This window comes from Boleophthalmus pectinirostris, unplaced genomic scaffold (assembly GCF_026225935.1).
Source record: "Boleophthalmus pectinirostris isolate CB_2022bp ecotype Guang Dong unplaced genomic scaffold, ASM2622593v1 HiC_scaffold_6, whole genome shotgun sequence".
Classification (NCBI taxonomy): domain Eukaryota; kingdom Metazoa; phylum Chordata; class Actinopteri; order Gobiiformes; family Gobiidae; genus Boleophthalmus; species Boleophthalmus pectinirostris.
In genome coordinates, this window is record NW_026571447.1 from 10,122,412 (window position 1) to 10,150,356 (window position 27,945).

General features: G+C 38.4%; 1 protein-coding gene across 1 annotated transcript; it reads left to right on the forward strand.

Annotated features, from left to right (window-relative positions):
* Positions 1 to 3,522: 3,522 nt before the first annotated feature.
* gramd1a (GRAM domain containing 1A) lies at positions 3,523 to 27,588 on the forward strand (the record flags this gene model as incomplete). The annotated part of the gene is made up of 18 exons (XM_055163437.1): positions 3,523 to 3,807; positions 3,964 to 3,984; positions 4,065 to 4,149; positions 4,598 to 4,701; positions 4,983 to 5,078; positions 6,876 to 6,956; positions 7,871 to 7,989; positions 9,745 to 10,045; positions 11,689 to 11,842; positions 14,222 to 14,368; positions 15,621 to 15,742; positions 16,444 to 16,586; positions 17,425 to 17,528; positions 19,149 to 19,379; positions 20,276 to 20,357; positions 22,189 to 22,296; positions 23,528 to 23,648; positions 25,136 to 27,588. Coding segments are annotated over 18 exons (2,391 nt in total), but the record flags the coding sequence as incomplete, so codon positions are not given.
* Positions 27,589 to 27,945: the final 357 nt, after the last annotated feature.

A 27,945-nucleotide genomic window follows, 5' to 3' on the forward strand; every position in this document is an offset into this window, starting at 1 on the left:
ACAGTGGAGCATGGTGGCGCTTCTTAGGATAGGGTGAACCCATCTGTGTTAAGTTAAGATAAATAGAAAGCTGTATCAGTACTTCTTTTGTGAAGAAGAATGCACTACTTGACCGTACAACCTGTTTTAACAGCAGACCGCTCTGTGTCGCTAATCATCCTTATCAGTGCCCCCCAGTTTAGGCCCATGTGGCCCTTGTATAGACCCGCCCCTCCCTCTTCTCCCCTCGCCTCTCGCCTCTCCTCTCGCCTCTCCTCCGGCCGCCTCCACCCTCCACTTTTCTCGGAGGATTTGCGATGGACGCAGAGACGCGCAGCCCGTTGACCGGCTCCAGGAGGACGGTATAGGGCTACGGCCGGTCCGGTACCGGACTGAGACGTGCAGGCGGCTCAGTCAGACGATGGGGAACTAGCATCTGACCGCGGGACGGTGCAAGATGGGCGCGTTGAGTGGTCTCCTCACCTCGAAACAAGGAAAACAAGTGCAGAAACGGACATCCAGCCGGTAGCATCCTGCTCAACAGAACACGCTGGGACCTAGCAGTGCCACCGCGGTACACTGAATAATCACGGGCGTGTACGGGCTCTAATCACTCGCTGAAATGTTCGAGTAAGTAACGTTATCCCCTCTAATGTACACATTAGCATACATGCTAGCCCCGTCTGTGCTCAGTTTCACGGAGCACACTCACCTTGCACACTTCACTTTTGATAAATCGGAGATAAAGAATGAATGTCACGTAACGCTGCACGTGTGTAAATGAAATAGGGATGTTTTTGTGTAAACTGTTTGAAGGTTATTTACTCATCATTTACACATCCTCCGGACCGGTCAAACTGTCCTCTGCCCCCACCCCCATTTCACTGACAGCAGGCTCCGTCTGAGCCGCCCTCATGGACAAACACGCTGTTCCGTCTCATTGTGTGTCCTTTATGGAGACATGTGTCTTACTCCTCCAGACAGAGCGCTGTTGTGGCTCACGGGTGTTGTTAGCTGCACGTTAGCTGAGCTGGATGTGTGTGTGTGTGTGTGTGTGAAATGAGGCATAAGAGACAGAAGGGGCACTCTGAGGTTAAGTCCTCACTACGTGCTCTTCTGACGGATTTAGCGCTGGTTTGTAAACACTCATCACTGACGGACAGCTGACTGTGCTGCCACTCACTGCTCCGCTTAACCCTCAGATCAACATTCTGCAATAACGCTGCTGTGATAATGTAATCACATGCACATCTACATTTGCATGCAGTAGTTTGGACTGTGGTTTGTCCCAGTCCTAACTATGCCTTGAACAGGGGTAGAAAGTGACCACAAATATTCACATTACTGTAATTGAGTCACCAGCAATGCATCACCTGCTTTGATTGGTCAGAGCTTTTTGTTTCACCAAGTTGTGCTTAAAAGTGTGATCTTAAATGCTTCTAAAATTGTGTTACTTCTATTTGAGTAGTAGTTTTCCTTTTTTTGCATACTTTTTACTTGAGTACAATTTTGGCAACAGTACTTGTAATTTAGTACCTTTATTAGCCATGTAACTGTACTTTTTATTTAAGTACACATTTTCAGTACTGTTTGAAAACTATGTAGACCCACCTACCTGTCACTAGGTGCTACAACACAGAAGCAATAATTAAATAAACTTCAGAAATCAATGCTTTTAACTTCAGAAATCAATGCTTGTGGAAACGCATCAAAATGAGACTAGTGTTGGTTAAATGATTGATTTGTCTTTGTGATTTTATCATTATTATTCCAGTACAACCTTCTATGCTCTTTACAGTGTCGTGACTGAACTAAGAGCAAACAGTATATGTAAACTATTTTGATGTAACAGTCCTTCACATTGACAGCAAAATGACCTTGCTGTATTTACTGTCAACACAAGACAATATTTTCATTGGAAGACAATTGTCAGTCAGGCTGATTTTGACAATTCTAAAAGCAGGCCAAATTTCGGCTGCTGTGTACACAGGGTTGGGAGCTGTGATTACCAGCTTATGATGAACACGCAACAACTGATTGTACATTCACAGATGCATACTTGATATATTTGTGGTGAGTCTTAGGGTCTGAACGCTGTCATACTGGTGAGAACAGCGTGTGCAGGTAAAATACAGCTGCAGATGACGTAAACAAAGCTCTAGTGGGCTGCAGAGAAGCATGGAGGTGAACTGGGGTAATGATGCATCTCTGACACATCTTCTGAACAAATCATCAACACACACAAGAGCCAGAAAAGCATTGTGATAGAAGCCATGGAGTTTAAACAAAGCAATGCTAAAATTAACAGCGGTTTCGGTTTGCTAATGTGATGTTTTGGAGTTTAAAGGTGTATTGTGTAACGTTTTTGGTGGATGGTCCGTTTCTATGGAGATGTTATTGCTTTGTCTGGAATGTTTCTCAGTATGCTTGTATCTTTCTGTCTTTATGGAGACCAAACCAGAGCAAGTTGCTGGTCAGACCTGGGGAAAGGTAACCCCACTCAGTCAGAATTCCTGCTTTTCTAAGTATTTTTGAGTTATTAAATCACCAGTAATTTAATAAATGTAAGGTAGAGCTGTCGTACTGTGGAATATTCCAGGCAGAGCAGTGACAAACAAGCAGGTGACAAATCCCCAAACACAAAAATACATACATAGTGCACCTTTTAAACGTACAAATGAAAAGATAGCGGTGTCCCAAATGTGTCCACAGTCCTCCTCTGTCCTTTGTATAGTAAGATCAGAATACAACCATTGCTCCATACAGTGTGCACTGTCCTTCATGAGCTTCGTATGAAGTTGAGCTGCACAGGGAGTTTGGAAATAATTTGGAACATCTTAAAATCGTAGGAAATTTCATAGTGTAACCCCAGCTTTAGTCAAATTACAACTTTCTTGTTTAACCCTTGAGAGAGTAAGAATGTACCAGTTCAGCTGAGTCGAACTTACTTAGCCTTTTTTTAGTCAGCAGTTTGAATGGAGATGCCCGTAGTCTCTTTTACGCTGTTACATTAAAGGGCTCCTATTAGGCTTTTGCAAGATCTATGTTATAATGTTGTTTCCTCATCACAAACATACCTGGAGTTGTGTTTTGTTTCATTCACATATGTTTAGCACACAAACCCTGCATATTTAGGCTGAGTTCTCCTCTCCAACAGAAAACACTCTGTTCCACGGTGTGATGTCATGTGGTAATACAGGGCATGCTCTACTGTATTTTTAAACTCCATTCACCTTCGCTAGAATTATTTGGATCATTTCTGCTCCTGAAGTGCCAGTCTCTAATGAACAAAAGGCGAAAGGTAGCCCTTGACATGGAAATTACCGCTTCATGACATCACAACGTGGAACGGAGCATTTTGAGCTTTGGAGATGCAGACAGACTAATAATAAAGGGTGACTCAGGCATGTGGGAATGAAACAAAACAACTCTAGGTATGCTTCTAATGCAAAAATATTATAACATAACTTAAACCTCACATGAGTCAATTTTGCGTAATAATATAGGACCTTTAAAGCCTGTACACTCAGCGTTTGACCCTGACACGTAAAAAACATTGTGCATTCCACCTGGAGGCTAACTTTTCTCTCTGTCTTCTCTTGTTTCTGTAGCACGGCCAGTAACTCTCCGCGCAGCACCCCCGGGAGCTCCCCTTCCTTGCGCAGAAGGGTCCTGGGGGGAGGCAGAGCGAGTGAGGGTGAAGGAGGAGGAGAGAGGACCAATGGAGGAGGAGGAGGTGCGGACAGTCCTTTGCCCTCCGCCGCATCTGCCTCTTCCCTCTCTTCTGCGTACCCCATTGCTTCAAGACATTTCTCACGCAATGCCAAGGTACCTACGCTACCTACAACGAACCAAAAGTTACACAGTGCACCTTTTAACTGTATTTCAACCTGCTCAACAGTTTTACAAATTAATGTTATTGTGTTAGGGAATGCACGCAGCAGTTTTTAATATTACATTATATTTTTACTTGTCCTTTTACAGAAAATGCAGAGCTGGTATAATGTAAGTATTTATTACCCAAAATATCTACATACTGTTTATTTAGCAGCTCACAACTTTTAACATGCCTTTCTTCCTCTTAGGTTTTAAGTCCCACATATAAACAAAGAAATGAAGATTTTCGCAAAATTTTCAAAAAGCTTCCTGATACTGAGCGGCTAATAGTGGGTAAGTTCTCCTCCCCGGTAGTTGATTTATTTATTTCACCTTTTCGTATTACATTTTTGCTCCAAATTTTTTGTTTTACATTTAGTAGTTTTAGATTTTGGGATAGATTAAAGGATAGATTTGATGTTTAATTAGTGATTCTGATCCAGTGAATAAAAACACTATTTATTTAGACAATAGAAAGTGATTTTAAACATTAAATAATAGTTACCACATGGTCTCACATTTGTGTGTTATCCCTCAGTCGTACAGGTAGGTTCCATAGTGGTCCATGGGTGTATACAGCTCAAAATCATTCTGTTCAGCTGTTCAGGACTTTTTTTTTCTGTATCGGTACCTGCTCAAATTAGTGTCTAGTTGCAATATTAGTTTTATTATTGATTACATTTTCGATACTTTGGATAATCCTACTCCAAGGTTACTATTTTTTTGTCTTTTTTTCTTTCAGACTATTCGTGCGCTTTGCAGAAGGACATTTTACTTCAGGGCCGTCTGTATTTGTCAGAGAACTGGCTGTGTTTCTACAGCAACATCTTCCGCTGGGAAACCACTGTAAGATGTGTCTGCTCTTTGTACACGCACATACACACACACTCTCACTCGCATATATGCATAGACAGACACACACTTTCACACACATGTGCTCAAAGAGACACACATACACACACTGTTCAAACATCCACCTGCTGCAAGGTGCTCAATGTCACGCCTCCAGTCCGATAAGGCTCAGTGCACAGTGTTTGCAGATCAATATAGATAAGAGCACAGACCCACACAGAGATAAGTCTGTTGAATTATGATAGAGTGACGCTGCTTTCTCCTTTTTTGCGCAGATCACTATCCTGCTGAAAGACGTCACCTCACTCACCAAGGAAAAGACTGCCAAGCTCATCCCCAACGCCATTCAGATCAGCACTGACAATGAGAAGGTCAGTTACTCCATTTTCCATCTAGGCCTGTCACAGTCATTACAATATTGACTTGTCGTTCAGTATATGAATGCTGTAACAATATATTTTGGGGTCAGTATTCATCATGTGTAGAATTTCTTTGCACTACTGGGAAATTTTGGGTTATTTTTTTATTTTTACATTTTTTTCATTCTGTTGTTTATATACTGCAGCTCATGATTTTTAACAATTACCAATAACAACAATTGTAGATAACAACAATAACAATAACAACAATATTGTATATTTAGATGAGTTTTTTGTGGTTTAAATCTGCTCTTGGTCAGCTTTATGTCAGTGACTTAAATTAGTTTCACTATTGTCGTTAATTGTTTTACTTCAGCAATATATTGTACTTCAAAATGTGTTATTATGACAGGCCTAGCTCCAGTAGTTACTTAGTTACTCCAATTACTTTAGGCCTGTTTGCTTTAAATCATGCACATCAGCTTCAAGGCCTTGGAGATAAATCAATGACATTGCAAACACTCCTGACATGCTATTGATTTTATGCTAATATCGTTTGTTGTGAAGTCGATCTATGAGTGGCAGTGGCTAATGGTCTTGTTGCTCAGACTACATTGGGACTAATAAATAAAACAACAGATGCAACTTTACCAATAAGTTGTATTCAAAACATTAGAGGATGAAGTCATAATTTCAAATGGAGGGCATTGGTTTATAAACAGTAACTCTATGGCCGATTCATTGTTTCTAAATGAGATGCCCAAAACCTTAAAATGTAAAACCTTATCAAGTTTGTGGACCTAATCCTTAAGAAATAAGTCATTTCACATTTTGAAGCTAATGTGAACAAAATCACCATAGTGACTGATGGAAAAGATATGGGACCCAGTAATTACCAATATATTACCCTTAAATCATGTTGTCAAAAAATCTGTGTTTTGACAGTTAAAAGACCATTTAATTTTTACTACAGACATTCTAGACAGTTATGTCAAATGAACCAAACCTTTTCTTTTGCCAGAATTCAGTCCATAAACACAATTTAAATGTACACATTTTGAAAAACAATCCTCGTTGACAATTAATCAGGTTGAATAAAAAAAATAAATTTTATTTATATCGCATTTTTCAAAACCCTCAAAGACGCAGTTCAGAATTCTGTTGTTTTGAGTGTGAAAAAGTCAAACCAAAGCTAATTTTTGCTCTCAAATTCTATTGCAGATCTCAGTACCTCAGATTTTGTCCAGTCAGTTCCTTAACACAAGTCCACAAACTTGCCATATTTATTCTGTGGCTTAGAGTCCTTTCACATTAAACAAACAAAACAAAAAAAAAGTGGAATTGTGGAAAAAGATCACCATAGATAATTTGTGCTGACAGAAAAGAAGTTGAACTTTGTCAATAGAGCCAGTAAATACAGATATATTAACTATAAATCAGGTCAAAACATCTGTATTTTGACAGTCAAAAAAAACAAAATCTAATTCTTACTATAGACATTCTAGCGTAAACTAGACATAAACCCTTTCTAAATTGACATCTTTTAAACATTCCTTGCTGACAGTTGAATTCAGTTTGTTTTGAGTGTGAGAAAGGCTAACCTAAGCAAATTTCAACACTCAAATCCTATTGCAGATCTCAGTAGCTCAGTTTTTGCCCAGTCAGTCCCTTAACATCCTCTGGGTTCTTGTATGGGGATAAAAACAAGCTGATTCACACTTTTTTTACCTTGACATTGGAAAGAAATTACATTGACCGGTCCAACTTTACTTATCTTCTGTCCTTCCTATTTTCCTCTCTCTCTCTCAGCACTTCTTCACCTCTTTTGGAGCCAGGGACCGAAGCTTCATGATGATTTTCAGACTGTGGCAAAACGCTTTGATGGACAAGGTAATGACTAAACCCCTGCGGATTTGCCCCTCTTTAGCAATGACACAGGCTAATATTTAAACTCCCAAGATTGGACTCAAAGATGGTTTTCAGTACAAGGCCACAAGAACATTGCAATAACTGTTATTTGTGTGTTTTAAATGCAGACAGTAATTTGGCTGTCAGTGGTACAGAGACGAAGCTGTTAGCAGAGCAGAGAATTGTGGGATTGCATGTTCAGTTAGATGATATTGATTTCTTGCTAGCGTCTCACTGTGTTTGTCAATTTTCATCAACGATTAGTCCACAATTTATTCTTTTGTTAACATGAATATGAGCCCACAGCTGTTAAGGGTGTGCTCACTAAGACTGTAGATCTGTAGTTGTTTAGTCGATTAATCGGTTTATGATGTCTTAGTTGACCAAAAAAGTTATTAGCAAAGTAATTTTTCTGGTGATTATTTCAATTTGGGAGTGAGTTGTGGGTTTGTTCTGCATTTTTTGTTTTGTTTTGTTTTTACTATTACTTTTCTGTATAAATTGTGATTTTATATGTGAAATTATGCATGTCTATGGGTTTTGGATAGGGATCCAACTTTTTCAGTTCAGTTCAGATGCCCATGTTGATACTATATTATCCGATATCCGATATTTTAAATGATACGAGTGAAGAGATTGAAAAATTATTCTCAAAACACTGTTAACTCATTACAAAATGTATCCAGTTGTGTTACATAACTGTTATTTATCCTGAAAGTGACTACAGCTTTATATGAATTAGTCTCATATAAAGCATTAGTAAATAGTCTCACTGCATCCAGTTAAATGACTAACCAGAATATCAACTGAACCAATATCACCGAGCCAATATTCATAGTGTAGCCATTTCAACATGTACCAAACATTTCTAAGCTGTTGTGTGTGCTGTTTTACAGTCTCTGTCGCCTAAGGAGCTCTGGCACATTGTACATCAGTGTTATGGTACAGAGCTGGGTCTCACAAGTGAAGATGATGACTATGTCTCCCCCACCGGTGAACACATGAATGGCCTACTGTAAGTACACATAGGAATGTAGAGCTTGACTGTTGCATTCTTGAAAACTTTGTGAATAGTTTGCTTATTTACTTTATGCATTTAGTGTATATAACAAACAATGAACTGTTCTCTAAAAAACACTTAATGGTGGATAATTATAATATTAAAATTTGCTGTTCCTAATTTGTACCATCATTTGAGAACAGTTTTTCCAAGTTATTCCTCACTTACCTTACGATTCTGAGCATCTGAATTATTCATCACAATGAACACATACACTTCTTAATTCTCCAACAACAAAAATTCTTTATTATTAGATGCGTATAGTACACAGCTGACTTATTTTGACTTCCAAAAGCTACTTATACAATAAATCTGTACCTGGGCAAATTTTGCTCAAATACATATAAAACAAATCTGATACAAGCCCTTTAAATGTGTGTGTTATGTAACTATTCTAGTGGAGTGCCTCCCACTGGAAAGGTTAAGGATAATGTTTAACCTGACTTTGTGGTAGTAATTATACAGTTGCAATGGTTATTAAGCTTTAAATACAACATTCACCGTTTTTAAGCCTTTGCTACTCTGATTCTCACCCATTGTGGAGACATATAGCTTTCACAAACTAACTGAAAGCACTACTCTGTTAGAAGTTTTAGACTTTAATCCGAGTCTTATTTTAACACTGTCTGACCATAAAGAACGGAATTGGCTGAAATTACAATAGTGAGATGATTTGTGCGCTTAAACAAGTCTCTGTTTTTCACTTAGTCACTCTCACCGGTTTGTTGAAAATCAAGCTCCTAAACAGGACCATAAATGCTCATAATGATCACAGGTTCCTGAAAATATGTTGTTTTTTCTTACACGTTTTTTTTTTTTTTTACTGTGTTTGCAATTGGTGCTTTGTGTCACCATGGTAACTTGTGAACATTATGCCATTAGAGATACATGTAGAACACCCCCAGTGTGATGTCACTGCAAAGTATCAATACATCCAATATTACATTGTGTTTTCAACTGAACCATGTGTATTAGGGCTGGTTATCATTGAGAAATTACCAATACAATACATACTTCAATACAAAAAACACGATACGATACATATCTTGATACAGTGCACTTTTGATACGATATATTTCAAATCGATTTGATACGGTTCAATAAAAAATAAAAGCTAAATCATGGCTGTGATACTAAAAGTCATTGTTAAATCACTTCTTGTGCAAAGTTAATATGAAACACGCATTTTAATAATCAAAACTCTGAAAATGTCAAATGTTCTGCATGAGTTTCCTTCCTATAAAACAAGCAAGAAAAGTGTAGCACTGTAACAAAATAATTTAGTAAAATATATCAAGGAATACTCTTGGTGATATATCGATACAGCAGGCCATGGTATCAATACTGTATCACATTAAACAATACAATATATTGATATTTCAATACTTTTGCACACTCCTAGTTAATACTGTAATATTCTTGTTTTATAAATGACCTATTACAAGTCAGAGCAAAGCAAGTTGTGTTCAGAAAATTGCATGCATTATTTGTGGTTGGTGGTGGATGCAGCATGATGCACATCCTCAACAAGTACGTGCTATTGGGCTTTTGTGCAGATTCGTTCATTTTTACCAGCATGAAAATCAATTATTACACTTAATTTGTTTAATGGTCCAGTCCTTTTTTCATTTGCCAAGGCTTACTGGAACACGCATTTCTGTCAGTATCCTTCACATTGTAGTCATTTCTTCTCCTCTCACACTTTTCTAGGCCAGGGGAAGAGTCTGTCTCCGTCACAGACTTGTTGGACCTGAGCTCTGTGACTTCTTCTGGCAGCTCTCCTCCTCTTCCTCCTCTGGTCTCTCCTCTCCTCTCTCCATCTTCCACCAGCCTGGGAGGATCTGCTTCTCCCTCCGCCACCTCCTGTCCGCCTATAGAGGTGCCTTCTTCGTCATCGGCACCCAGACTGAGCAGTGATCCACCTGACCCCAGCCCGCCCACGCCACAGAGCTCCACTACAGCCACCTCCACGCCCGCCACCTCTGCCCCAGCCTCGGCGACTACCTCGTTTGTGAGTTTTTGAGCTTGTGTTGACAGCTTTTCCCACACAAATACCGATCTGATGGCATTACAGGTGATTATGATTGTAAGCAGCTTAGAGTCTCTCACTTTCTGGTAAAATGCACTTGCTAAATTGAAAATGTGTAAACTTGAGAAATGTGTTCTCTAGTGTGTTGTAATATATATTTAAAAATGAGCTGTAGTAGGTCTGGTTCTTCAGCATTAAAGAAAATATTAAGGAAAGACATATATTTTCATGTCGTATATTGCTAACTATTAAATACTGACTATATTGTGCAAAATTGACTCTTTTGAGTCTTTAGTCATGTTATAATGTTGTTACCTCATCAAAAACATACCTGAAGTTGTGTTTTGTTGCATTCACACATGTTTGAGTAACCCTTTATTATTAGTCTGTCAAGATCTCCAGCGCTCAAAATGGTCTGTTCCACCTTGTGATGTTGGAAAGTGGTAGTTTACAAGTCAGCAGATAGTAGAGATGGGCAATTACAAGGTTGAAATTATCCAGATGATTCTACTGAAAGTGTATGGAGTTTAAAAATACTGTAGATCAATTTCTGTATTACTACATGACATCAGAAGTTGTAACTGGGTGTTTTCAGGTTCCGAGAAGAACACAGCGTAAATCTGCAGGATTTGTGTGTTAAACATGTATAGAGGTATGTTTTTGATGAGGAAACAACATTGTAACATAGATCAGAATGCAGCATAGCAGCAGTTTGGACCCTTTTAATGTGACTACCTCAAAAAAAATGTAAAAAAAAAAAAAATGAGAGTAAATATTTCTCTCTTGGGCAATACATGTTGGTGTAGTGGCTTAGGCATTACACATATTTACTTCTCACCCTTGACCGAATACCGAATGTTTCTACCCTCTCTCTCACCATTTCATGCTACAGCTGTCTAATAAAACCAGACCAGAAAAAAACCTGTAACACTTTGTAGCAACAAGGTAATTAAACAACAAGGTAATTAAGGGTTTCTGTTGCTCAAAAGTACACAGGAAAACATGCATTTTTACTGTGAGCGTGGTCACCTCTCCACAGAGCTGACCTATTCTTCTTGTTGGAGCATAACCCGCTTGTCTCCACAAAAATGTATACATTTAATGTTATACTGTGGAGCATTCCCAACAAAGCAATAACATCTCCATAGAAACACACAGGTGGCTAACCCTCCTCCAGAAAAGTTACGTAGTGCACCTTCTCTGTGAATTGAATTGAGATTTGAAGGCAGTGAGTTCTCCCATTAAACTTGAAATCACATAGTCTTTCGTAATTATGTTTCCTTTTAACTCAAACTGGGGGGAAATGAGAATTAGGCGCAAAAAAGTCAAATGATCTTGTCATGATTATTGAGTTATATTGGGTTACCAGCTGCTAAACCCATCTCAGTAGCTCCCTTCTCTATTAAAAACCAGATCAAATCCTGCAGTGAATGATGAGTCTGTGTGAGACTCTAGAGCAGGGTCACATTCACTTCACCGTGGCCACAGCGGTATGTCTGCTCACACTGCGTCAACATGAGGCCAGACTCAGCTCCACTCTACACAGTCATATGACAATGGTCTGATGCTCTAACTAGCCTCTTCTAACCGCCCTTGGGCTCTCTGTCTTTCTGTCTCTATCTCAGTATCTGGAGGAGGGTGGGGACAGTCTGTCAGAATCCACTAATCAGATGCAGCCCGCTCACACCACCAGCCTGGGAAACCTTTCCTCACTGGACATTACCAATGATGAAGACCTGCCCACAGACCCCAGCAACTCCTCTGACACACAGGAAGAGAGTAAGTACTTGTGTATGGGGACTGTGATAATTGGGGTTAGTCTACTATTTAAATGAGCAGAGATGTGTTTTGATTATCATTATCTGGACAATTATACAGACTGTAAAATGCTAAAAGACATTTTATTATAGCTGCATTATTTATGAAAATGTATTTAAATAAAATCAAATCTTCATGAGAAATTCACTGTTCCAGATTTTTCATTTCCAATACAGATACTATGGCTTTAATTATTTGTTGATATCTGCTATTAACCAATACCAGTGCAGGGACTACACATAGACTTTATTTTCCTAAAAACTAAAAATATTGTGTGACAGAATGGATTATGTAGCTCTTATGTATCTATCAAGTAACTTTTCAGTAGTAACTTACTGATGCACTCACTCTTAATTTGGTTAAAAGTGTATTTTTTAAAAATCTCTATCCTGGAATTTGATAAGGGTGCAAAAATATTACTAATGATATGATTTGTTTTATCAAGCTTTGCGGAGTATTTTGTTGACTTAGCAATCAGGTAGAACAGCAACAGAATAGCTGCAATTCCACATGTTATACTACTGATAAGTAGTTTTTTTTTTGTTTTGGTAACACTTTATATAACTACATCTTAAATTAGTCTTAATAAAGAATGAACAAAGACTTGATGCATAACTGACAAATAGTTTATAAAAACTGATTCAAGGTTAGTAACTACTTAATTAAGGTTCAGGGTTTAGAGTTAGGGTAATGATAAGTAGTTACTAAGACCTCATTATTTCTTAAAATATTTGTTATAAATTAAGTCTTTTCTTATGCATTATTTAATTTAGGCTGTAAATAGTGTTAGTCCAGTGAGGTTTGTTTTCATACCTGACAGTTTCGACTGCTCACTAGTGGTCTTCCTCCGAGTGGTCATGTGATGTTGCTGTGATGTGTGCGGTCAGCTGATATATACAGGTTTTGGCACTGACAGAGCCATCTGCAGTCCGACTTCCTCGGGACAGTATCCCAGGTGTGTGAGAGTAAAAAAGCCCCCTCGTCCCGGTTTATAGTCTTGTGGGCACATTTCCTGATTTTAATTGCCTCTTTAATCCAGCAAAGATATTTGTTGTTCTCTGTCCCAATGTTTGCTCCCTCCCAGTCCATAATGTGGTTCTCTCTCTCTCTGTTAACCAGAAAAACAAAAATAAATCTGAGCAGAAAAGGTGCTGAGGGCAATTAGAAAACACAGTATCAATACACCAGTGAAACCGTACCGAAAACTGAAAACCGAAACTAGCCGAAGATGTCGAAAAATGTCATTTTTTGCCAAGGCAATTACTCACTCACCCAAAAGATATTTTGCAATGTCATATACAAAATACCCTGCATGTCCTGCATTAAGACATTCATCAGAGAATTGTGGAAAGTTTTACACAAAAAAAGAAACATAGGACAGAATGCAGTAAGGAAACAGCGAGAAGGTGTGCACATGAGCAAAAAAACACAAAGCAGTACAGGAACAACTCAAATTGACCAGCTCTGACCACTGTAAAAGACAGAACCATATTATGGTCTGGGATGGAGCAAACATCATTGGGACTGAGGACAACAAACACTGTCGCTGAATTAAAGAGGCAATCGAGATACAGAAACGTGTCCACGGGACTGTAAACCGGGACGAGGTTTTTTTTTACTCTCACACAACTGGGATACTGTCCTGAGGAAGTCGGACTGCAGATGGGGCTATCATCCTGCCTCCACTAAAGGACCAACAGAACACTTGACACAGATGAGTCAGTCCAATATCCTGCTGGTGAAGGTGTTGATACAAAGAAGAAAGAAAAGGCCCTAACATGTCTAAAATGTATACATAGCCTTAAAATGTGTGTGTTAATTAGTATTGATATTTGCATAACAATATCGATACCCACTTTTGTACTTAATCTTTATCGATATATAAATACTTGTATACCGATACTCCCATCCATAGTCCATCCAGCAAGTGTAGCCTGTTCATTTAATTAATATAAGTCAGATTTCTTTCTCTAGCCATTCATAAGATAGAAACAGACTGGCTGGGCCTTTATTTGGATGTAATAAGACAGATAAGATAAGACAGATTTTGGCCTGGAACATCTCATATTGTTTGAACTTTTATTCATACAAAACTGTTTACTAGTGATTTGAAGGATAAATAGTTGCAGTTACAGAACACTATAGGGTCTCACGTGCAATAAATTAACTGTGCTTTAAGGAAATTAATGCCATTTTCTGTCCCTACAAAGGTATTGGTTAACAACAGTTATGGCAGTTGCTTAAAGTCAAAGTATTAATATTGGAACTGAAAAAGCTGGGTTGGTCCATCCCTAATCAAACACAAATATCCGTTCTTAGAAACTTGCTTATTTGTTGCAGGTGAAGTAGAGTCTTTCTGTGCCAACCTGGGCGGGCGGTTGCACATAAACTCTGTGGTTGGCATGAGCGTGGACAAACTTCACGATCTCCTCTTCTCTGCGGACACACATTTCATACAGCACCTCTTTTCCCAGAGGCACTTCACTGGTACGTCAACCATTAACTAGGCTAACTGACACTATAAAGTTCTATGGAGTATTTTTAGTGCTTTCTCTGACCTGCCCTTAATCTATTTACCTTCTATGATGCACTCTGAGAACTTGTATTAACTTGTTACAGCATGAAAGGAAGAACACAAGTTTTTCCTGTTAAGTAATGTGCAGTTATAGGTATGTTGTGAACTCCTTTTGAACTGACTGTGTTTTCAAGGCTATGTTGTATTGTCAAATGTACTAGTATAATATGTAATGTATACAGACAATGTGTGTGGCACACCAATGAAAATAGTCATCATATTGCAACCACCACCTTTATTTGGTTGACAATGTAATTAAGTTACCATCTGCAAGTTTATTTGTTTTCTTTTACCAGTTGATGACAGTTATCCTACTTGTAATGCGATGAGTGCTCGTGTACTCTTGTGGGCAGACTGCGTTGTGCCAGGCTGATCTCCGCTGTTGCACAGACATCGCTCATTTACTTCAGTTGCTGTTGACAGTGTTCTTTGGACCATAGCAATGAGGACAGACTGTCTCCATCCTATAGTTGGGGATAATTAATAAACACGGTGCTTCCTCGTTGGCTTTGGCAGTGTCATGGCTTCAGAAAACCACTTACATTAAGTGTCCAGTGAAATCTGTCTTCTCTAGTACCTCCTGTTTTGCCTCCTCATGACATCACAAGGAGAACTAATTATGCAGGGCTTGAGTATTAAACATGTGGGAAAGAAAAAACAAAAAATGACAACACAGCATACATACAATAGGTATGTGAAACACCATGATAACATAGATCAGAAAATAGTATAATATGGGCCCTTTTTTTGTTCAGTGGATCACCCATAATAATATAGGCCTCTCTTTGCATCCATCTTTTAAACTCTACCATGGAATATTCTAGACAAAGCAATAACATCTCCAGAAAAGTTGTGTAACGCACCTTTAAATCTATACATTTGTATGTCTGTCAGCTTCTGTATTTAGAAGTTGCCTGAATGGAAGTCTGGTGTGTGGGCTGTCCGTCCCCACAGAGAGGCCCTGCAAGGATGGGGACAATGTGTTTCTCTAATTAAGGAATTTTTTCACGCAGCAGACCCACACTTTCACTCTTCTCTCAGCTTCTGCTTCACTTCGCCATTTTTGCATGTAGATGTCTTTATACAGTGCAGTACTACTGTAATATTTCTACATTCTTCTTTTTTGTTTGTTGTCATGTGATATTTTTATTGATTTTTGTGCAGATTTAACAGTGGGTGAGTGGCAGCAGGATGGCACCACAGGGAACACCAGTCGAGTACTGAGCTACACCATCTCCCTGAACAACCCCCTTGGTCCCAAAACTGCCCCTGTGGTGGAGACGCAGGTCAGTACTGTCTACATATGTACACCAAGTTCAGCTTTTGTGCTAAGTGAGTATTATCACTGGATATGAATGTGATGGATAATCTTTTTACTAGATGTGACTCATTTGTACTTAGTCCTGTGATCAACTCCCTAAAATCTAATTGTTCAAAATGTTAGGTAACCTAAAATTTTTTTTTTTTTTTTTTTTTACAGTCTGTCTAAAAAAGAGAACTTGGATGTAGACAGTACCCAGCAGCCTTAATTTGACCTCAAGAGCTTCTTATACCATATATCTGAACTGGGCCATTTTGCTCAAACACATGAGAAAAAAATCTTTAATAAATTTTAGGCAATATATGATTACACTCTCTGTATTTTACTAGTGTCAGTGTTGCTGAAACAACTGAATACATGTACTGAGAATACTAATTTTGAGTACCTGTATTCAGGTACTCAAAGTTGAGTTACTTTTTCATTTGGTGATATTGAAAAAACTGTTTTAAATTCAAAGGAATATATGGTGGTATTTAATCATGTCATTTATGCTTCAAACTGTGAGAAAAATAGAAAACACTGCTATGTTGTTTGTGATTTTTCCTTCTTCAATTAGTGATGGACATGCAGAAGTCATGGTGAAACAAATATAAAGCTGTTTTCAAAGTATTTTTCCCATTACTGCATAGAACACTGATAACCTGTGTTTTTGTGTTGTGTTTTCAGACACTGCATAAGAGCAGTGTTCGAGGTGAGTGTTTTGTGGTGGACTCTGAAGTCATCACCTCAGGCATCCCGTACCAGGACTACTTCTACACTGTCCACCGCTACTGCCTCACCTCCGTCAGCAAACAGAAGAGTCGCCTACGGTAATAAAACCTCTTTAAATTATTTCAATCAGGCTACAAATAGTCACAGTCAGAATACCTGTTTTTCAAAGTATTTTTGAGCTATAAATCCACCTGTAATTGAATAAATGTAAGGTAAAGCTGTTTAATGTCATACTGTGGAACATTCCAGGCAGAGCAATGACATATCCATAGAAACGAAAAAGTTACACAGAGCACCTTTAACATCAATTTATTACAATCTGTCGAGACATATTCCATATTAGAGATGCACTGAGTCAACTACTCCAGTCAAATGAAGCTCATGAGGCTAGCAGTTATGGGAGCGAAGTTGGAGGCGATTTACATATTAGGAATAAGAATGTATTTATATACATAGTAGCAAAATAAAAACACCTGGATCTAATCGAGAGAGTTAATATGAACATTTTACAACCAAAATGAGGAGGCTCAATGTAGCAGTTATAGAGAGAGGAGTGACAAGTTTTAATATAAAATCAATTGGAAACAGGAAATGAAACTGGCGCTCCATTGACTATTTGGAACGCAACGGCAAGTTGGTTAGCTACATCCATTTATATACAGTTTATACAGTCTATGGTTTCAGCCTTTCAGTATTCATCATGTATTGTGCTATTTCAGCAAATCATGTGCTTATCTTGTTTATATTTATCAAACTTGATGAGATGCTTATTTTATTGCAATTTCAGGAAGAAATTAGAAAAAATAGCTGTTCACGTCAAACAAAACAATACATAATGAAAGAATAAAACAAGAATAATGTAACTTTAATATGAAGCATTTACAGTATTCAATTTCCTGTGTTTAAACTTGCTCTGTGTGCTTATCCGCTGCACAGGGTTTCCTCTGACATCTGCTACAGGAAGCAGCCGTGGAGCCTGGTCAAAGCCCTGATTGAAAAGAACACCTGGAGCGGCATTGAAGAGTATTATAGACACATGGGTAAGTCACATGACACCCCCGCTCACTGTACTGCTGCTGGCGTACAGGCTGTAAGTGGATTCGTTTTCTCAGACACACAATCTAGAACAATACAGGCAGCAGGGTTTAGCTTTCCTGCCTTTTGATGTGTTACAATGAGAAGTTCTGTTGTGGATCATTTGCATCTGTCACTGCTGGTGTTTGTAGGCCTGTTTTCAAGTATGTTGATGAAAATATACAAGATAATTGATTATATTGAAACCAAACCATAAAGCAAAATTATTATTCCCAAAACAGTATTCTAAATGTACAAAATTGTATAAATAAATAAATAAATAACAGAATGCAGCACTTAAGGGTGCATTGTTGGCATTACTGCTTCTTCTGGAAGGTTTCACAGTATGATATTAAAACTTTCTTCTTGGAGACCAAACCAGGCCAAATCAGAGCTGTGGAGAGGCGATCCTGCTCACAGTCAGAATGCCTGTTTTATTTGGTATTTATGAGCTATAAATATATAATCTGTAATTGAATAAATGTGAAGTGAAGCTGTTTAATGTCATACTGTGGAACATTCCAGGCAGAGCAATGACATATCCACAAAAACAAGCAGGTGACTGACTCTCTACCAGAAAAGTTACACAAAAGCTGGTCCATCTGCTCTTAAACTTCTAAAATGGAACTTAAAGGATGGATGTTATGCTATTTTCTGATCTATGTTATAAGTTTGTTTCCTCATTACAAATATACTTGGGAGTTTTGTTTTGTTTCATTCACATGTTTAACACAAATGCTGCATATGTAGGCTGAGCTCTTCTCTCAAACTGAAAACCCTCTGTTCCATCTGGTGATGTCATGTGGTTGTACAGGAAGTGCTCCACTGTGTTTTTAACTCCATACTCCTTCACTAGAATAATTTGGTTAATTTCACCCCTGGAATTGTGAATTTTTTTTGTTTAAAAGTTTTAGTTTTGCTAAACTACAAGTAGCAACAAAATGGCTGTTAACTTGAAAACTGCAACTACATCACAAGGTGGAACAGAGCTTTTTGAGCTTTGGAGATGATAACAGACGAGGGTTACTCAGCAAGTTTTTGATGTGGTAACAACATTATAATATGGCTTAGAGCTCACAAGAGTCAGTGTTGCATAATATATGACCTTAAAGTGTGTGTGCGTGTGTGTGTATGTTTACATTTATTACAGCTCAAGTTTTAACAATAGTGTATTGTTAGTCAATTGTTTACCAAGATTATTATGCTTTAGAGTTATTGTGTCAGTGTCAAAAAATAGCTACAATATTATCCTTTCTTTTTTTTCTTTATGTTTAGTGCTTTCTGCATTTAATATGCATAGAGAAGAAAGTAGTCAAAATAAAGAAAAAAAACACTGAATGTGTGAAAGTACGAAAAACACACACGAATACAGTGAAATCTGGCCTGTAACTTGGCCTGGAGGCATTGCAGGCTGTCTCCATGAAAATAGATAAACTTAATGCTATACGGTGGGACATTCTAGACAAAGCAATAACATTTCCCTGATGACGAAGGAGGTGGTGAAAGTTAGACTGTGCACCTTTTAAGTAACATGTTTTTACCTTTGTTTGCCTTCTATCCTCTTACTCATGCCTTTGTTTTTGTAGAGAGTGAGGTGTGTAAACTGGAGACTCTGCTCCAGTCTGAGGTGTCTGTGGTGACGACAGGTGAACCAGTGGGCCCTGACACCGCCAAGACTCCCCCATCTCTACGGCGACGGAAACGCACATGCTCCAGGCGGCAGGGCGACCGGGACAGAGAGAGGGAGGGAGTGGGCCTGGGGGCCGGAGGGGCGGGGGACAGGGGCGTGGGAGAGGACCGCGACAGGAGAGAAGCCAGTGAGTCTCATAACGTCATTTTACTAACCTTAATCCTCAAACCAGGAAGACATTATTTAGAAATGCATCACATGACAGAAATGTGCATCGGTAATGGAGCTCAACAGTGACGCCCGCTCCACAGATCCAAAACTAAATTTCACAGTCATTTTTCTCATAGACTTAGAAATAAATAAATAAATTAAAAACTGTCCCTTGGTCTGGGATAATCAGCTATGTGGTAACTAATGACCACAGGACCTATAATTTTATTTTATTCAGACATTTAGCAGAACCTTGCATTGTAAATGTGCTTTTTGGTGTGCTTAAAACTACCGCGTTAGTTGTGTGATGTCTACAGACAGACTCTTAGTATTTGAATTTTTAGAAAAGTTTATGGGGAAAAAATAATGGAAAATTTACTTCAGGAACTGGAGCATTCGGTCACTCCATAGGGAGGGGATAAGATAGAAGGTTTGGTCCATGAGATAACATAGCTTTTTTGTCCAATTTACATGGAAATAAAAATCATACAAGATCATTTTCCTCATGTCTGCACAATCTTGCACTTTTGCAACAGCAAAAATGTTTGTCGAAGTTCTCCCCTAATACTGGAGCTGCTTTCATACTTGCGCAAACAACCAAAATTGTCTGCAAACTGTTAATAATACTGGAACTATACCTGAACTAGATCTGTACTAAACCAGGACTGTGCAGGACCAATGCAAATCTGCATCAGAACTAAACTACAGTAACTCTTGACTCTTTTGAGAAACCTAATATCAGAATACACAAGTTTCAGAAAAAAATACTTTTTTTTTTTTTAAATATATGAAACAAATTCATGGAACAATCCAGAAGCTTTTTTCACTGTAATACCTTGATAACGCTAGATTTGAAATTCATTGTTTTTGCAGCTTCCCAATTTATGAAACTTGGAGAGCGGCCTCGAGGTGGAGGACAAAACATATCCACTATCCTCCTCATAGTCAGCTTCATGTAAGTTTACTATAAAACAACTTTCTATTTATTTATTTTATGCATTTATTTTTATGTTTTTGCTTTTTCGTTTTGAATATTCTCCACTAGTAGCCGCATACTCGCATGTTTGTGTTTCCGCATGCAGTACTGTCATCTATTTAGCGCACGTAGCATTTTGGTTCACTCACATCTTCCTTGTTAAAAACGCTTACTCCAGCCTGTGCCACTGGATATTTACTGCGCTCTGTATTTAGCTCTCAGTCCCCACGCCTAATTAACACAGTGAACCCTGTTGTGTTGATGTTAGCATTTAGCTCTGCACAACTGCTAGCATGGCGATATTGATCCCCGGGCTAAATGTTTTCCCATTGAGAGCTGCCGGTGTATTGATCCAGTCTGAACTAACAGCCTCACAATGCCTCTCTCGCTCTTCTCTTTCTCTCTGCTCTGCTATTCTTGTGCTTAGGATCTGTATCAGGTAAAGTATGAGAGGCCTTCTTTCCATAGTATAAAATAATGCTAAATGTGCACTAGTTTTAGGCTGTAGGGTTGTATTTTTCCATTGCCATAGAATCTGTTTGTCTGTGTGGGTGAAGTGTGATAGAGTGTTTTCTGACTTGTGTATGTGTAATTCACTGGAATGTTTGTTGACTTTAGTGCATTTACCATCTTAGAGTGTTCAGACGTCCCTATTTACCCAGAACAGTCCCAGTGTTGAGCCCTGTATCCCATGTCCCAGCAGATTTATCCAAAACCAGTGATTTTGTTCCGTTTTATACAAAAAAATGTTCCAGATGTCCCTGCCAATAGTAAAGAGAGGCATAAATTGTCATTTGTTTAGATAAAATACAGAAAAGCTGCGTAAAAAAATGACCAAAACACAAAGAAAATATGACTGTACTGACTCACATTAGTGCCGAGTGCATAATAATTCTTCTTAATTTGCACTGATTTCACAATTTTATTATTACCAACCAACCCAAACCAGGGATCTCCCAGTTTTTTTATTTTGAAAATCTGGTCACCCTGCCCTCATAGGCTCTTTAGTATTTTTTCTGGAGTTCTAAAAACTTATCATGCAGTATTTCCTATTGTCCCAAGTGTCTGTATTTTTTTACCAGTCTGATACCTGCCAACAATAAAGACAGACATACATTTGTTTAGGTAAAATACAGAAAATCTGCTTAAAAACGACCCAACCACAAAGAAAATATGACTATACTGACTCACATTAGTCATAAATGGTCTCTGCATTATTATTTTCCTCAATTACACACTTGTGTCACAGATATATTATTACCAACCACCAACAAAACGGGGAGTTCCCAGTTTTTTTTATTCTGGTCACCCTATACCATCAACATGGTCTATTTTTTTCTTGAAATAAGAAGCACATAAAAACAGGAGATAATTTTATTAGAAAATATATATATAACACCACACAGAGGTGGGCAATGCAATGTCCAAGCTAATTTCTGAAACAACAAAAGTATATAAAAACTGTCCAAAAGCAGCAAAAGATCTGATGTGGAAAAAACTTGCGGTTCAATCTTTCCAAAAAAAAAAAGACCAATTACAGGCATATTTCATCATATTTCCTATGGATTATAAAAACACCTGTTGGAATAAAATGTAAAAAACAAATCTAAAATGCAGGAAATTAAATATATTGGGAAGAACCCTATGCCATTTTTTATTACCTGAGGATCTTGATGTGTATCTTTGGTCCATCTTTGGTAGAAAAAAGAGGGTAGTGTATTTGTCCATGCTGTGATCACATACTTGAAAAAATCCTCTTAAAAATGACAGACCTGATCCTGAGCATGTTCTGATCTGCTGTGTTCCTCAGCCTGGTGGTCCTGGTGGCCCTGAACATGCTGCTCTTCTATAAACTCTACGGTCTGGAGAGAGCCGCTCACACGCTGGAGACCTGGCACTCTTACTCCCTCTCAGACAGGTACAGCACCAACCACCGGTGCCCTCTCTTCACCCACAGAAAACACCATCCACACGGTACCTAACTCTTCACCCACAGGGGCCAGGCTCTTCATTAATTGTTATTTTGGGCTGACCTCAGGGATTTGATGCAACTCGATTTCTCCGTGTTGTTGTTTTGGAAATTACATCTTATCTCACTTTAGGAACAGCTCGAACATTGCTAACATCTGAGTAAACTTGGTCTATCTAAAAATGTTTGATATGGTGCATGCAGATAAAGCAGCTCTTTGTACTTTTACTTAAACACATTTAACGCTCCAGTATGTAACCTTTTAAACAAACAGTAGAGCAAACTGAAAGCTTTTTTTTTTCTTCTTCTTGGTCGATTTTATTGCACAGAAAAGCACGCATTCTTACTCTGAGCATGTTTGCATCTCTGTAAACTTGACTCTCATTTGACCTCCTCCTGCTTGTTTCCATGGATATAATGTTCCTTTGGCTATAATCTTCAGCAATATGTTATAAAACTTTAAAAAACTCAATGGGGAATGTTGCGTAATGTGGTTGTAACTTTGTATCTCCATCGAATCATACAGGTGACATGCCATCTCCAGAAAGTTACATGCTGTATCTTTAATAACATACTGTATTTTCCCTATGGATGTATTATATAACTGTTCAGTACTGCTCCCTTTGGGCATTAATAATTTGGTTGTTGCTGGAGGTCGAATCATTATTAACGTTTACAAGCTTCTCACGATAGAGCACTGTACTATGCGTTTGGTTACACTGCCCCCTAGTGGTGTGTGTAGGAGTACCACCAGGTTCAAGGTATTGTAATATCATGAAAGTATATTACTGAAGAAAATGGACAATAAACTACAATACTGAAACTAATTTATGCCACTGACACAATAACCCTGAAGCAAGATTATACCCCAAAATATTCTAAATGTGCAAAATGTTTAAAGCTGTTTTTTGTGTAAATTTTCTGGTGGAGGGTCCATCAAATACTTTTCTCCATACTCCATGGAAATGTTATTGAACAAGTTACAGGTCAGATCTGTATTTCTGAGCTTTAAAACCACATGTAATTAAATAAATGTAATGTAGTGCTGTTTAATGTCATACTGTGGATTATTCCAGGCAGAGTAATGACATATTCACAGAAACAAGCAGGTGACGGACCCCCAACCTTAGAAATTACATAGTGCAACTTGATAGTGATTGTCTTTTCTTTGTGTCTCCAGCCCTCTCCCTCAGACGGCTGCAGAGTGGGCCCAGGTTCTCCAGCTACAAAGACAGTTCCACCAGGCTCAGCTCAACAAGTGGCAGCAAATCCTACAGTCTTCTGTGGCTCTACTCGACCAGGTACACAGGTTTACAGGATGTTTACAGATGTTACAGAAACTGACATTTGAACAACATCTGAAAAGCAGGTCACTGAAGCTTTCTGTTTGCTTTATTTTTTTTCTGTTCACTTAAAGAGCCCATATGTGTTTTGTTTCATTCTCACATATTTAACACTCAAACATTTAGGCTGAGTTCTTCAAACTCAAGACATTCTGTTCCATCTTGTGATGTTATGTGGTAATACAGGAAGTGCTCCACTGTGTTTTTAAATGCCATGCACCTTTACTATAATCTTTTAGATAATTTCTGCCCTGGAATTGCCAATTTCTACTAAACAAAAAGAAAAAAAAAAAAAAAAAAAACTACCACTTCACAAGGTTGAACAGAGCATTTTGAAATTTGATAAAGGATAAAGGATTACTCAAACGTGTGAATGAAACAAACACAACTCCAGGTATGTTTTTGAGGAGGTAACAATATTATAACATCATTTTATAATGACAGTGAATCCATGTATCATTTGTTCATTTGTTTTTCAATATAAAACCAAAAATAAGACAAACAAAAAAACAACTATTTTCTTCATTATTTGTCTCCAAAACCAAAATGAAAAAATATATCATGATTCGTTTTTTCAGTTTTCGATTTTGTGTTTAAATGAATAATGAAAAAAACGGATAACGTCCGCTTCTTGTTTCCGTGACTTAAACTGCGATGCCCGACTTTTGCGCTGCATACGGACTAAACTAGGACTAAAAAAGGTCGGAACCAGACCGGGACTGAGACCAGTACTTAGACCAGGACCGAGACTGAGATCGGGACTAGGACTGAGATTGGGACCAGACCAGGACTGAAAACCGTTTAGTCCTGTTTTTTTCCTTTTTCAGTCCTGATTCAGTCCTGGATTCAGTCCTGGTTCAGTCCTGGTTCAGTCCTGGTTCAGTCCTGGTTCAGTCAGTTTTGTGGTGCAAAAGTCTGGCATCGCAGTCACAGAAACAGGAAACGTTATCCAATTTTTCCATTATTCATTTAAACACAAAATCAAAAACTGTAAAAACAAATCCTTATCCATTTTTTCATTTTGGTTTTGGAGACAAATAATGAAGAAAATTGTTTTTTTTTGTTTTTTTTTTCGTTTTCTTATTTTTGGTTTTATATTGAAAAACGAATGATACACGGATTACAGTGTTATTATTAAATCAAAAGGGCTTTATTTCGTGGATAAACCTTCACCACCAGGCACCATACTTCACTTTATTTGGTTATGAATGTATTTGAAAAATCAGTAATGTTCAATAGAATCATTTGACTTGTTGACTACTTAAATAACAGCTCTGTTCCATAGCATAAAGATAGTAAAAACATGCCCCTGGTTGGTATGTGTGCTTTAGTCTATTTTCATGGCTGGCCCGCGGCAGTTACATGCTGTTGTGGATCTTCTTATATCACATGAGTCTTATGTAACCCACCTTCCCTTTAACATTTGTCCTTTTGTCTTTGCTCAGATGAAGCAGTCGTTGGAGAAGCTGCATCGGGGCATTGTATTGCCAGAGGTGCAACAGGAGGGACCAGACGACCCGCCCGACCCCTGACCTCTGACCCCTCCCGTCTCCTCACAGAACGGAAACACAGAGACTACATTACCCACAACCCCCTTTTGTCCTGACTCACTTGAAAACGGCGTTGTTCGACCTCAGCCAACTTTTAATCAAACTGTTTAGCGACAGAAAGCTACAAGGACCACAGCAATAAAACCTTCACTTTTCAGAATTTTTCCATTTCACAATCCTCACAGTTCCACAATCTGATGCAAACTCTTCAAAAGGCATTTCAAGAAGGGACGAGTTTGCTCTTTGGAGAATATTTTCCTCAAAGCCTGCTGAATCGACGGAGGAAATCACGAACACTGTATTCTAGCGTTTTTTTCCATTCTATTTTTAGATGTCAACACAAAATAATCCAACTCCATCTGGATTTGTAACTTGTGTGAAAACGGTGCAGAAATTTGTATATCGGACCATTCAGTATTTATTCTGATAATCTGATCGTCATGTCTATCTATGGTCATGGTATCTTGTGATTTTCGAAGTGTGGACCAAGCTTCGTGAACACTGTCGAGCAATAATGAAAACAGATCTTTTTGAATGTTTGAAAAAAAGTAGTGTATTATAATATTAATAATATTGAATTGCGTGGACTTGGGGAGAATTGTTTGGCGGAATCTTGTTACATACATTTCATATTTCATTCTTTTTAACGTAGACCACGAGAGTTCAAGATTAGCAAAGAGTCTGCCTAGCCTGAAAATGTACGGTGAACATGGACCAACCAACATTGTAGTTAAAAGGGAATTCAGTATTTTTTCTTTTTTTGTCAAAATCGTTTGATTTCACATGTTTGTTGCTGTCTTATTGCGTCACTTAAATGGTCCTATATTACACACATTTTTTTTTTTTAATCTGTGTTGTGTTTGTGTTGTGTGTTCTCATCAAAAACATACCTGGAGTTGTGTTTGTGTTGCGTTTAGGGTTTTCAAAACTATTGAAAATCGGATGCTAATCGATACTGAAACTAGTATCGACAGTGGATTCTCATTTGAGCTGGTATTGATACTAAAAAAAGCCCTGAATAGGAGAGCACATAGACTAGTATATGCCCATGGACCACTATGGAACCTACCTGGACCACTAAGGGGTTTTAGTATCATCGTAATACTATTTCATTCACACATATTTAACACAAATCTTGGATATTTAGGCTGTGTTTTTCTCTTAAACTGAAAACACTTGTGATTGTTATGTCATCTAGTGGTAATACAGGAATAAACTCCATACATCTTCACTAGAATCATTTGAATAATTTGCAGCCCTATTGCCAGTTTATGAAGCATAAGTTCTGTGTAATGTCAGAACTATTGTAGCCTTTTCTGTTGCAATCACAACTGAGCAAAAGGTAAAACAAAAATAATAAAAAGGCAATAACTTATGGATATTCTAGGGTTGCGTAAATCAGTTCAAGTGAGACTAAAAATAGCTGTGTAACTTTTCTTGTAGAGGGTTCGCCACCTGCTTAACTCCATGTTGTTTTTTTCGTGAAATGTTCTACAGTATGGTATTTAATTTAAGTATCTCCATGGAGACCAGCAGGCCACATCACCATGCCAAGTTACAGGTCAGATCTGTTGAGAAGTGGGCCAGCTCAAGGTAGTGGTGCATGGTTTTGCTGTAGGTTTGAGAAATTAAAACCCCTGTAATGGAGTAAATACAAGATATTTGTGTATTGCTGCTCTGGAACATTCCAGGCAAAGCAATAATGGCAGACCCTCCACCAGAAAAGTTATACAGTGCAACTCTAACTTCAAAACTACCACTTGATGACTTCACAAGGTTGAACAGAGCATTTTGAGCTTTAGAGGTGTTACCTTACAGTACAGGATTATACTCGAACATGTGTGAATGAATCAAAACACAACTCCAGGTATGTTTTTGATGAGGTAACAACATTATAACATGGCTAAAAGATAACAGTAAATTTTGTGTAATACAGGACTTTTCATTTCAACCTCTGTGATGTGAAATAATCCTCCACTTTCGTACGCCACATTTACTCCATTCTCCAGTCTTTAGTCTCTCTCTATCTCTCTCTCTGCGTCTCACCAAAAACTAGAGCGGATGTGTACAGAATCGCCTGGGCCCTGCTGTGCGCGGCCGGCGTTTGAATAGGAAAAAGAAAAAAGACAATATTTATTAAATGGATAGAAGAAGAGGAGGAGGGAGGGAGGGAGGGAGGGGTGCTGGCTCGACCAAGGGAGAGAAGCAGAAGAGAGTGAGAATATACTGTAAAGATGTGATTGTACAAAAAAATGGAGGAAAATGAACATGTCTAAAACACGCACAGCTGTCTCTGTCTTTATTTTGTCTGTTTGTTTCCTGTGTTTTTTCTTCTACTTTCATGAAAGCAGCTACTGGGGCGGTAAAAGGTGCATTGTGTAACTTTTGTTGTGTAGGGTTCATCAAATGCTTGTCTCTATGGAGATGTTATTGTTCTGTCTGGAGCATTTAACAGTGTTTCACAGTATCTTATTAAACCTTTCTATCTTCATGGAGACCAAACCAGACCAGGTTACAGGTCAGACCTCCTCCTTGTCAAAGCCTAATCTCTGAAGCCAAACAGGGCTGGACCTGGTTAGTACTTGGATGGGAGACAGGTCCCACAGTGAGGCACCAGTGGCAAAATCGTCATGTCCTTAGTCAAGACACTTCACCCACATTGCCTAGTTTGAAAGCAGTGTGTGATGGTGGTGGTCACAGGGGTC